The following is a 13,287-nucleotide window of genomic DNA, read 5'->3' as shown; positions in this document are numbered from 1 at the left end:
AAGTCTAATTAAACCCAAGAAGCTAACGCCCAACCCTGTTCCTGCCATGAAAAGGCATTTCTGGAGAATCTCCTCTCGCAAGTGTCTTTTTGTTCCTGTGTGTTTACCCTCCTGTTTCTCATTTCCGTCTGCCTTTGACTCTTACTTTGTTTGAGAGGGAGCGTGTCGCTCCTGCTTTGCTGGAGTCTAACGCAGACAATTTTGGCAAGCTGCAGAGATGATAAAATATATCTGAACACGTTCACAAAGTTCCCCGCAAGTCAAATTTAGTTTTTTGAGGGTTTTTTCCCCCCCTTTGCTCAGGTGTTCACGTGCTTGTGCGCGCACACACACACACACCAACACTTGACGTTTCATCAAAAAGGCATATTTTGCAGTTTGAGCAGCCCTTTGGTTCAGCCTTCCATTCATATAATCACTAATAGGAGGAGAGGAAGGGGTCTCCTTCTTCTCTAGATGATGGAGAGATCTGACAAGGAAGCAAATTCAGCTTTCTTGTTGAGAAAGTGCATTTGCTGATTGGTTTCCTTTTCAGCTGCCTTGTGTGCACCACTTCACGTCCTGAAAAGCCAACATCATTGCTGCTGCATAGATCTCAGGGTATTATCATTATTGCTGAGTTTATTGGTCTGCAGGCTGAAAGGATACTTCTCTGACTTCCAGTTGTGGGCTACAAATTGAAAGGTCAGCTGGAGCGCTGCCAAGGTGCTGTTGAGAAAACACCTCTCCAACAATGATCGCATCTTCATCTGCTATTTTTATGTATACTAATGTGTGTACTAATAGAGGGTAAATAGTGTGTTACTACAGTCTTCTTTTTTAAAACCTTTCACACCTGTTTTTCAAAATCTTTGGATTTTTTTTCACTGTTTTTATGTCCACAGGTGGAAACTCAATGACTCTTTCATCCATCCCAGACCAGGGTCGCGCTATTCACTCGTGGGAGGAAACCTTCACATCAGCCGTCTGAACAAAGACGAAGACGTCGGCATCTATCAGTGCCTGGGCTCGAACTCCTTCGGCACCATCGTCAGCAGAGAAGCCAGCCTGCACGTTGCATGTGAGTGTCGCTGCGCACCTGTCGTGTCCATTGAGTGAGCCTGTTGTCTTGGAAATTTAGCAAGTTAGCTGACCGGTTAGCGTGTTCTCACTGAACAGTGGGTTCTGTTGACAGCCAACAGGCCTGTACAGGTGGGTGTGAATCTCTATTTGCCCTGGGACTTCACCTCACGCGCTACAGGTGAAGGATAACATCTGGCTGGATGAATTGAACGTTAGCATTTTTGTCATTGTACGGAACACAATGAAGCTCAAAATGCTGGCACTTTTACAGGCATAATATAAAAAGAGTAAACTTCCTTTCTGTCTGGTCCAAATTTTTTTTTGCCACCAAAACATAATAACAGGCCTTTTACAAAAGAATAAATCAATCATCGTAAATTATTATAGTTTGAAGTTCTCTCCAGTTTTGCTACTTTGCCTCAGTCGAGCTCACCTCAGTTCAACTCCTCCTCCACTGCATCGATCCCGTCTTTATTTTCCTGGGGAAAGCAAAAGTTTCATTAAATTATAGATGTTCCGCTGGACTGAATGTGTAATGACCCGGTAGGATTCTTGGGAAATTGTTTGTTGTCAAGCCTGATCTTCTCGCTCAATAACGCGGGACGAGAAAGCCCGGAAGGCCGAAAGGGTTAAACGCCTGCCTTTGGTTGTTTGCTCCGCCCGCTTCAGAACTTTTCGCAGCCCTGCGATGACTGTGGCCCGGGCCTTGGCGGACCCCCGTGCAGCTGACGCTTTACAGCCGCCATCCATCACGCTTTATAAGACTGGATTCTAAAGCCTTTCTGGCGCCAAGGTGAACTTGAGGCCTCTGTTCTTGATGGGCCGTCCGTATCGCACGACAGCCCCGGTGTCTGTGAACAGATGGCACGCCTAGATTGAATCCTGAGGTTCCGTGTCAGTGCCGGAGCTGATGCACAACCACTGTTGGAGATGTGGGATCCATCCAGCTCTTCGTGCGACGGGTCTCAGCCGGGACGAGCAGCCAACGAGCACGGACGTCGTACATCTTATTTATTGCTCTCGGTTTAACTTAATTAAGCCTGCCGTATGATTGAGCGGGTCTCAGGTCAGGGGATGAATTCACAGGGGAGCAGCCAGTTATGAGAGTCAGTATCGTGTCATTTGTAACAGGCTGTGATTCTTAGCGTCTCTTCACAAACACCAGGGGGCCGTCACCTTCCACGGCCTCATAATAACTGTGAGACAAAGACCGGGGTCTTTATTAAAGAGAAGAAGGCTGGTAATCTTATCCAGTCTGGGAGGAAGGTGTGGTTTAGACAGGCCTCAACAGGCTTTGGTGTCCTCTCTTACTATTGTCTTGGCCAACCACGTCGTCCATTTTGAATTAGTCAAAAAGTTGCTGGCGTACTTTTTAATCCTACATTGGCTGTACATTGGTGTCGGTCAGCATCTGGTGGGGGCTTAAACCTCTAAAAGTGAAGGTCTCTAGTCTTGCTGACAGTACAGAATTAAATGTTTAAAAGGCCAGTTCTTCTGCCCGGAAGGCCAGAAGGAATAATCCAGCGTCTCATCAAACCAGATTGACTTTTCTAATCCCCAACTGGATATTTTTGGTGTAAGTGAAAGGATTGCCACCGATACAAGTTGGACCTCTACGACAGATTGCCACGCTGGCCGAGCACTACTGGACAGCTGCTCCCAGAGCCTAAATGCAGCACAGCATTCGCAGCCTCCAAGGGTGCACATGATTTAATAGGAGCATCTTTACCTGTGTTTACCTGTGGTCCAGACTTCCTTTAACTCTGCGTGTAAATGCCAAGCAGAGACAAACTCGGCTGTGGCTTTAAGACTTTGTTAAAAATATCAAATTGAATTACTGAAGAGTTCAACGTCAGTGAAGGAATCATCGGTCTTTCTTTTCTCAACAATATGGATTTGAGTTTGCTGAAATACTGTAAAATGCTTCTGCTATGGAACGTCGATAGCTAAACAAACACAAACAAACAAACGCGTGTTTAAAAGCCCCGTTTGTCAGGCCTTTCGGTCATTTGTTTTTACCAAATTATTTTTTATTATCTAGACCTTTTTTCCACTGCGAGTTTTTGGTACATTTTGAATTTAAAAAGAAGAAATTGCTAAAACATGCCTCCTTTTGATTATCATTTTGTAAATGTTTTTTTAATATTTTATGTCCCACCCAAGGCCAGTCCACCTTAACAGGGTGGAGCACACACAAGTTCAATCGTGTGCTATTCACAAAATGTGACTTTAGAGCAAAAAAGAACAAAGAATTATTTGTCTGCTTTGCTTTGTCATAGCAAGGTCGTATGCTGAAAAGAGCCACAATATGATAAAGACTGCAGTTGCCTTTTTTGCATTTTCTGGTAAATCTATTATTTAACATGTTTTCTCATTTGCATTGGAGCATTAAATCCCAAAGATTAATCATGTTTTAAGAACATTTTCCTCTGAAACCCAGGTGATGGGTCAGTTTATAAGGAGAATCACCCTTAATTGGTGAAAAATAATGCAGCCAGAGCCCTTTAAACCTTGGTTGGATGGAAAATCTAACCCTGGCACAGATTGCCCTTCATGTGACACTCCAATTGAATGAGTTTAATTCTTCTTGCCTATAATCAGTTTTCATTCATCACAACCGGACACATTGATGTAGGTGTTTTGGGGGGGAAAATGCAAATTTACGTCCAATTTCATGGTTTTGAAAGCTCTCAAAATTGCCAGAACTCTGCCACAGAGACTCACATGGAGTCACAGAGCGGTGAAAGGCTTGATTAGATGATCCGCGGGGTGTAGAACAGCTTGTGTTGCCAGGCGTTGTTGGCTTTTAGTGAGTCGAGCTCATTTGGCGTCCCGTTCTCCGAAGCAATATTGATCACCGGAGCTCTGCTCCACGGAGTCAGCCGAGTAACTGATACTTTCTAATTATTGGGCTCAGTTAAAAAAAAAAAATCGATTGTCTTTGTGGTTATATTAGATTTATTTATCTGCCATTTTGTAAAGCCAAATTTATGCATCCGAGCGAGTGCACGGGCGCGTTGCACAGCTGTCCTTTGAAGGACATCACGCTGACTTTCAATTGTCATTTTGATTACTGATGAAATCAGTTCATACCTGAACAACCGGAGCGTCATATCCTTGTGATAGCAGAGACTGGACTTGGACCTCAGCTAACCAGGTTGAGGTGGAAGATGCCTCAATCATGGACACCATCAAAAATGTTCTTTTTATTCCTGATTACTGACTGGTGTGTTTAAGGAGTGCATACGGCGGTGCAGTTGTTAACACGGTTGCCTCATAGGTGGAAGGTTGTGGGGGCCTGGGTCTCCTGACTGTGTCCACGTTTCTCTAGTTCCCCCCCACTGTGCAAAAACATGCACATTAGGCTGTTGTAGATGTAGGTCCTGTGTCGGTCACCTGTCTTCCTGGACGGATGGACATTTTCAGCTGTTGCAGCGTCAGTGTGCATTACAGTCATGTTTCACACAGAATAAAGACTAACCTTGGCAGGCTGATGCTCCTCACTGCAGGCTGGATACTTAAGGAAGGAGAAGCTCTGTCCTCTATACAATCCGGCATCACTGTGTGTCTTTGTCATTTCCTGTTTTGATGTATAATATCTGCCTTTGTTGGTGTTGCATTAATTTGGCAATTTAACACACACTTGTGCGCAGTTGCTATGGTAGCCTTTTCAAAGCAGAGGTAGATGCTAAATGAAATCCCCCCAAAAATTATTTTGATAGCTTCAATTGTCCTGTTTCTTTGGTGTAAACACACATTTCAGCTCCCTTCGCTTTGTAGCTTCTTCTGTTGACTGGCTTGGTTTTCCTCCAGCCAGGCCCAAGTGTCCTGCAGTGATCTTGAGACCACAAACAGCTGAAAACAGGCAGACCGTCACGTCTCAACAACGAATTTACAGAGTCAGGTATCAGGGTTAAAGTGGTGAGTTCTGCAGAGGTGCTGCTCCTGACTCAGCAGGTTGTGGCCCTGGCAGACCTGGCTCTTTAATATGTTACCACTAAGTTAAAAGATTAGACTGGAGCGCTTTAGAACAAAGGGCACTTTAGAAAAAGGGCTTTAGCAGACCTCCTCTGCCTGATCTGAAGTTGTTTTCTTACAACCGAATTCAGCTGCTTCAGATTGAGTTTCGTGCAGCGTGTTTCAGCTCACAGGCAGCAGAGGCGGCCCTGAAAGATTTGAAGCCATTTTTAACCTTAAAAATCACATTTTCGATCATGCGTACGAAAAGAAGAGGTTTTTGGTGCATATATTAACTCTGTAGGATCGTGTTGGTGCTCCCTGATGTGCATAGTTAAATAAATCACTCCAGATTAAATAGCTAGTTTAAGTGTATCTCTTTTTTTTAATCCTTAAAATGAAAATAAAACAACAGATCTCTGGCACGGACAAAACCCTCTTTGACAACCTTGGTGAACAATATGTAAAAGCTTCAGAGACCTTCAACTGGAGGAACACGAACCAGACCGACTTCTGTAGCGCTGAGGGAAATTTAATAAACCAAACAAAAAGCATAAAATGAAATGAAAGCTGTATGTTTGGCTGCCCCGGGTCCAAAAGATCAGGTTAATAAAATGTTTCTCCACTGATTTTTAATGCCGTATATCGACAGGTTTTTGTTTTTTCTTACAATAAAAATGTGACGGGATACAAAGTTAGAGCAGAAATTTTAAACCTTTGTAATATTAATAATACCTCCAAGCTCTTGCTGATCAGTGGTAAATGTGTTTGGCAAGCCTGTGCACGCTGCCATATTTACTGATGAGGCTATAGATCATCCGCAGATTTAAAATTGTCTGGAACAAAACAAAAACACCTACAATTATGGCTCTCCTGGACAGAGTTTTCCATTATTTTCAGGGTCTGCGGAGATCACGAACCATATTTACCACCTCTGTCTCGCTCGTGGGCAGACGCCATCACTTTCACAGCCCTTTTGCTTGTTTATGAATACAGTCTTGATTATGTCATTATATGGCGGGTGCGTGTATGAGCTATCTCCGTGGGGAAAGAAAACGGCGCCATGTTCGAGGTTTCTCGTCTCTATTTGCTTTCTCTCAGCAGGTTGTCAACTAGTAATCGGCCTCCATACAAATGATGTGTTAGTGGTAGTCGTTTAATTGTTGGCGGCCCGTGTGCAGTGGATGAAACACAGAAAGTGATAACAATACACAGTTCCAATTAAATTCACTCATGTGTGACTTATACTTGAGGGATTGCTTTCTGCACCAGTCACAAGTGTCGAAGTCTCCGGCGCACTTTGTCTGCATTTATGCAAATATTACACGGCCGTCTCTGCATCACGCTGCTGTGCTTTAAGCAGATATGGAATTACGGAGCTCCGCAGATACGGTTCGCCGTGTGTTTTTATCTGTGTAAACACGTTCGTATCTGCTGTTTGCTTCTCTGCCTTTGTTTCACTCCTGTGTGTTGTGCTTAACAGATCTGGAGGACTTCAAGACTCACAGAAGGAATCCAGTGAGGGTTCGCGAAGGTCAAGGAGTGGTCTTGTTATGTGGCCCGCCGTCCCACTCTGGAGGTAAGATGGCTCACTGCGTGGTTGCATTCATCGCTGTTTTACAACTGCGGGCTAATATTTTAACTCCAAGGTCACGAAGAGTCAGCGCCGGTTTTGCACAGAAATACTGGCGGCGTGCTATCACTTCTCCTCCTTATCTGCTCCGTATTTATCGGGACGAAGTGGAAGGCGTGCTGTTTGTTGGAGTTGTTGAGGTCAGCGGAGTGAGTCATTTTTACTCTGCCAGTCTCTGGCCTGTCAGGCTGGTTCTCTGTTGGAACTTCTGGTACGGACACTGGAGAACAGAGATGCTCACCACAGAGATGCTCTACAGAGGTGCCTAAAACAGCGGAAGATGGCGTTGCTAATGGAGGGATGGGCACCTCCTTTTGTAAGAAAAGTTGTTTCACTCTAAAATCATGTTGCCTGACATCAGCTCCTTGGAGAATGATGATGATGATAATTGCATCGGGCCCTTACCTTCAGGTTGGGGATGTTTTGTTGTAACTATCAGGATGACAACAAGTGCGGGAGCATCTGCAGCACAGCCTGACGCAGTGATAAAACAGAAGGAATGAATGATTAGTAGGGGTGCACCAGCTGATATCAGCCATAGACCATTAGAGCAGCTCTTCTTAATTCCTGCACCTCATTTTTCGCACAGTAATGTTGAGGTAGGGTGTACGTCCTTTCATCAATCTGCTGCCTCTCAACGCCACCACTCCATTTTTGCGTAAAGCAGCAATATAGTTAAATGACAATGGAGGACTCATGAAGTCATTAGAATCTGACTCACACATTAATGCACCTCAGATGCTTTAGGAGAGTCAGATTGCTCACCGGTTTATCTTGGGATCAGCTTTCAGATGCTTGATGGTGCTGCCTTCCTGAGTGGCGATCGCGCTGCAGTCCTGTCCGCGTGACGAACGCGCTGCGGTACGAGAAGCTATTTGATATCAACAACAGAAAGATTTTGCGAAGAGTGCCAGTCCAAATTCAAATTCCTGATTAAAGGATTAAACGTGTAACAGATAACAGATAAATACAAGTAGCGGGACCCCAGAAATCCTACCTGCGGCCCTGTCTGGTGTTCGGCCTTTTAAGCATGATGTTTCACCTTTTTGATGACAGAGAGCCACAAGCACACGTTTGGAGATCAAGCTGTAATAGTTGCTTTCTTCCTGATGCGCGGGGTCTAAATGCCAAAGCACAGTCCGGCTCGGAAACAAAGCGTCAGTTTCCTCAGGAGTGTCGGGCCGTAGCGGCGCTGTCACGAACGGGTCTTAAAATACAGTGGGACCTCTACTTACGAAATTAATTGGTTCCAGAAGTTGTTTCGTAACCTGAAAATTACGTAAGTAGAGACGCGTTTTCCATGTAAATGCCCTAATCCGTTCCAAGCCCCCAAAAATTTGGGCATAATTTTTTTATAAATCATAAAAATGCATCAAAACATGTAACAAATACATGTGACAAATAGATTACTGCACAATAAATGTAGAAATTCAGTGCAAGGCTTCTCCAGGAACAAAATGAACTTTATTACAGGCTAATCTTACATTAGCCGTCATTACTAGCAACGAACGTTAACACTTGTGGTAACACCGCCATCTAAAGACAAACATACGAACACCCACAATAAATGAAAGTGAAACGAAGGCGACACTGGGATACACACAAACTTGTACAGATTGACGTCCCTCCTAGCCAATAGGATTACAGGAAAATGCTGGGCGATAGCCAATGGCAGAGCAGCTACTAGCAACTTTGCGTTCGCTAAACTCCGCGAGCTGCGAGTAGCAGCGGTAGCGTATTTTTGACCTTTGTATCTCTTGAAATTTCTTTCGTAACAAGAGGAAATATTTTCCCGTTGAGACGTTTCGTAACCTGAAAATTCCGCATGCAGAGACGTTCGTAAGTAGAGGTTCCACTGTACACGCAGTGCAATTCAACAGTCAGTTCGTTATTGATATAGAAGCAAGGCTGATTCAGTCAGGGAGGTGCCCCAAATTCTCCCGACTCTTCCCAAAAGCGCATGTTCCTGCAGGCATGCGGCTGATGCCTGCACTCTGATGCCGTTTGAAAGAGGAAGATTGCATCTTCTTATGAGAGCGTGCAGACAGGGGATGTAACATTCCACGACAACCTGCTGGATGAGGTGTTGACGTTGACAGACTTCTTCTGGGATAGATTTCAGAAATCCTCTGGGGCAATTTGCACAAATTACACATGCAAGCATCGAGTAGTGTCGGCTAACCAAGCAAAAGGGGGAGGAAAGAAAAAACCACCAACATGTGCGCACTTGGAAACATACTGATATCATTTAAAGACATTCCAGTTGAATTAGGTTGTTTTACATGATTGAGTTTACTCTTAATCACTAGCTACAACACCTAATGTAAAACCATTCAAAATGCTGCCTGCAGGGAGGGTGAGGCTACCCTTCACAGAGGTGTAAATGGGCTGTTTGTGGGTTGGCTGATGATTCCAGCTATAGGTTTTCTGTTTATAGACACGTATTCTTCATCAGGGTGTCAGAAGGTTCTGGAATCCTGCTGCTGATTGAGTATCAGGAAAAGCTAGGTAACGTCTAAAAATGACTTTCCTACAATTGATGTCAAATTGATGGACTGAGTTAATGGAATGAAGCTGAACCGTCTTTTGTTTCGAAATCCTAAGTCAGCACACTTTGGACTTATTATTATTATTTTAATGGTTTGCAAAGATCCCAATAATGCTTAAGAAGTCATCTTTAGGCTAAATAAAGTGTGCAAGTTGTGTAAGTTGTTGGTTGCTCGTGGGTGGTGTGGGCAGGTGTCTCCTGGAGACGACCCCAGCCATCGTCTCAAATGCTATAAAACGGCTGTGCTAATCATTAACGCAACTGTTCCAGATTGTTGCAGATCATTCTCAAACAGCTCCTTCACCAAGGGTGTAAATATAATGGGGCCATTTCCAGGTGGTCCCCAAGGTGTCTCAGGCGTTATATGATAACAAGTGGCTGGTGTTTAGATGAGGTGAGATTGCACTCTGTTCGTCTTGAGGAAAAACAGGTCGATATCACTTTTTTTTCTACAGAGCGAATGTAAATGTAGCAGATGTGTGCAGTCAGTGTGTGATTGATTTCTTTTTGTGTTCTTTTGTGTGTTTTTTACATACAGAGCATAAAACTGACAGTTGCTTAATATAATTTGTGTTGGAGGAGGATTAAAAAGGGAACTTTGGAGTTACAGTAATTACTTGTGTTGACATTTTTAAAACCTGTATTATCAACAGATCCTTATGTGTGTTTTTGAACAGCAGGTGAGAACAACGCCGCTGCAAGAAGGGTTGTCGGAAGCCAGCGTCTAACTCCTGAACTGGTCTTTATAATACTCTCATGTTTTTCTGGGTCAAGACACTTTATATTTTTGAACAAACAGATGGTTTATCCAGGAGCTTCTAGGGTGTTTACACTGTTAGGCAGTCGTGCGGTGAGGGAGGGACGCGTGCAGGCATCATTTTATTTAAATCGAGAGCGAAAAAGTGCATCAGCATCCCTCTTTTCAAACTCATTTTCCTAAGATTGAGGCGTCGTCCTCGGCCTCTGATGTTACACAGAAGAACTTCAGCGCCTTTGTTGTGAGTGCGATCCTGCATATTTGACAAACATCGCACGTCACAGATGTTTACCAAGAATGTGTGCCAGCGCGTGTTTGGGGCTTTGACTAAATCACTAGAAATATGATATGTGGGTCTTGTTGATGTTTTTCAGCCCTCTGGGAAGTGTTAATAGATTTATTCAGTAATTCTCTTTAATAATTCATGTTCGTCTCGTCTGTCATTTGTTACCAAAAGCGAGCTCCTTATTTAGACTGCCAACTCCCCTCGGACTTAACTCCGACGTGACGTTGATCATTTGGGACTCTGGTCCTGGAGGGGTTGTTGTCACTCAGCGACGTTGTTGTGTTGCACCTGGCCCATATCTGTCACTACCAAGTCGTACCTGGTCTTTAAAAAGCTTCAACTATCCACACTTGTATGAACTTCACAGCCGTGTTATTTGTCTTGACATAATCCCTAAACCAACGAAAAGAGCTATTAAAAGCTCCACAGAAGCTTCTTAGACAGAACTTAATTAAATCAAATCAACTGAAAAAGAAACTCTCTGTGTTTTTGGGCAGAAAACATTAACAGAATTAATTAACAATAACACGCTAATGTTGTAGACATTGGGCTTGTACTAGTAACCGAGGGGGTCTACGGCCTTCTCCTGCTTTCATACTTCACCCAAGGGAAGTCCTTATAGGCCCCTCCCACTCTGGCACACGTGCCACGCCCGGAATCTGTGCGTGCTGAAAGAAATTAACATTTCTGCATTTTGCTTTGGCCACGCCCACTTTACGACCACCCACGTTGTTGGTGTACACTTCACAAGAAAAACCTTTTAGCCTGTTGACGTGTGGTGAACAAAGCCGTGAGCTCTCCTAAACCAATAACATCTTTTTTTTAATCAACCCTGAGAGAACAGACATATGAGACTTTAAGGAAACAATCCTGTGCTCTTCTCCGTGGGTGTTTTGATTCCAGGAACTCCAGAGGAGCTCCTGCTAAGACCCTATTTCCTATACCCTCAGTCTCTACACCACCTGCAGCAACTGTAGGAGGTGTAAGCCAGCCTGAGAGCGATATCTCAGTTTGCATGCACCTGATTAATGATGCCATAATTATGAACACAAGTAATAGGAACCGTTGTCGAGACTGTGGGCTTTCACCTGCCACCTCCCTCATCATCTATAATTAGCTCGACTCGTCACGTCTTTCCTGTGCTCTGCTCCTCTAATTTTCTAACCCTAACCCTAACCCTAACCCTTTCTCCATATTTGTCCACCTAGCTTGTAATCAGCACTCCGACTTGCACACCGGAGCCGCTTCATTCAGTGTTGTCTTGACATTCAGGTGTCGGGAGCGCCTGGCTCTGATGTTTGCCAACAACAGTCATCACACATCAGGCCCATTGACGGAGATGTTTAGGATGATGAGACGAGCTTCAGCTGAATCATCTCCGCTTTTCTTTTCTGAGAGGTTAGCTTAGTCATTTCTGTCTGATGATTTATCCCAGCTAACTCGCTCACACGCTGGGGAATGTTCCCACATTTTCACGTCCTCAATTATTCCCTTAGACAAAAAAATCTAAACATCGGCCCTTTTCTTTTTGTTTTAATGTTGGGCTCATTTTAATTTTTGAAAGGATTTCAATATCTCATACTTGAGTGAGGAGGCTGTTAGCATTCAGAAGCACTGCGTCAATGGAAACAGTGAATCTAAAACCACAAATCATTTCTGAATTGTGCCTAAAGAACATGGAAAACATTGTTAAACATGCAAGAGCAGCTGCACGGTCCTGCACTGCAGCACACCCCGTTTGCATCAGATGAGGCTCTGTGCCATTTTCTCTTTTGAAAGGGTCTGAGTAGCCGCGGCCCTAATGCATCTGACCTCTTTTCACTAATGGAAAGGGCCTTTTAGGTTTAGTCAAGGCTGAAATCACTTGTTCTCTCCATACCCTACATCCACGGCATACCAAAAGCTGCTCTGTTGCCACACGTGCCCCTTGCAGCGATTCTTTAGAGAGGGTGAATTTATGTGCTATGAATACAGAGACACGGCCCCGGATAATGGATTTTACTGTTGGGACAGAAACCCGCTAACTTTGACACAAGTTGTGCACCTAGTTCTGTTTGATACAGTGCACACAGGTGCAGAAGAAAGGAAAAAAACGCTCCAATTTAGATTCAGCGTGTACTCGGCCTGTCATGTTCCATTTCTGCTGCCTCTGCTCAGGTCATTAAGAGGGAACCGCTGTTGCCTGTTCATTATACTGAGACTAAATGGAACCACAATGAAAATCTGCCACTCACTGTCAGTCATCATTGTATTATTCCATTACCGCCCTTTCGCAGAAGGCTCTTAAGTCAAATCATCAAGCGCGGACATTGGTGCTTTCCACTTCCTGGTTCCTGCTTCCTATTTCTCACATGAATCTTTAACTGGGCAATTAGCAACCACTTATTTGCTGTGCTTCCAGCCTGTTGTGCCCCGTGCAGTTGGAAGGTATTGTCTCAGAAACAGGCATTAAATATACATGGTGTCGTCAGGATGAGAGCAGGATGTATTATTTAGAGGAGAGAAGGTATTACAGCTGTTTTCTGCACAGGTCCATCAAGACAGGAGGTCTGGAAGAGAAGACAAAACAGCATGAAAAGCACATTGAAATTCCAAAGCAACCCAACTCACATCAGTTTGTGGACAAATTTCCTTTCTTTTTTCAGTGAACACCTCTAGACCGAGAAGTGTTGCTGACTGTTCCTTGGCTAAAGGAGTAGTACAAATAATCATAGATCCTGTTGCCAAAAACCCCGTAATTTGTCCCAGGGTGTTAGTCTCCACACAGGAACATCGCCCAATCCTCTTATATATATATATATATATAGTTCACGGGTAAACTAATGGAGATGGATTATGGTGAAACTGACATTAGCTTGTGAGAATAGAGTTAGCAGCCTGCACCTGACTGCGCCCAATGTGACGGCCAGCAGGAGGATGGCTGCCTGCACCGGTGCCACACCCTCCACTTTTGAGAATGTATTTAAAATATCTTTGTCCCATTGGTCTCTCAGTTGGGGTGAGATGGCTAGCCTAGACGCGCTGTAAGTGCACAGCAGTGCGAT

General features: G+C 44.1%; 1 protein-coding gene across 2 annotated transcripts in view; it reads left to right on the top strand.

Moving 5' to 3' along the window:
* cntn3a.1 (contactin 3a, tandem duplicate 1) overlaps window positions 1-13,287 on the top strand; it is a 54,201-nt gene that overhangs the window by 15,985 nt on the left and 24,929 nt on the right. For both annotated transcript variants that reach the window (XM_029834209.1, XM_029834208.1), the window contains exons 4-5: window positions 885-1,060; window positions 6,503-6,598. In XM_029834209.1, coding sequence (XP_029690069.1) covers window positions 885-1,060; window positions 6,503-6,598 — 272 coding nt within the window. The remainder of the gene's footprint in view (window positions 1-884; window positions 1,061-6,502; window positions 6,599-13,287) is intronic.

This window comes from Takifugu rubripes, chromosome 3 (assembly GCF_901000725.2).
Source record: "Takifugu rubripes chromosome 3, fTakRub1.2, whole genome shotgun sequence".
NCBI lineage: Eukaryota > Metazoa > Chordata > Actinopteri > Tetraodontiformes > Tetraodontidae > Takifugu > Takifugu rubripes.
Note: the sequence above shows the minus strand (reverse complement) of the source record. Positions and strands in the feature narration are given on the sequence as shown.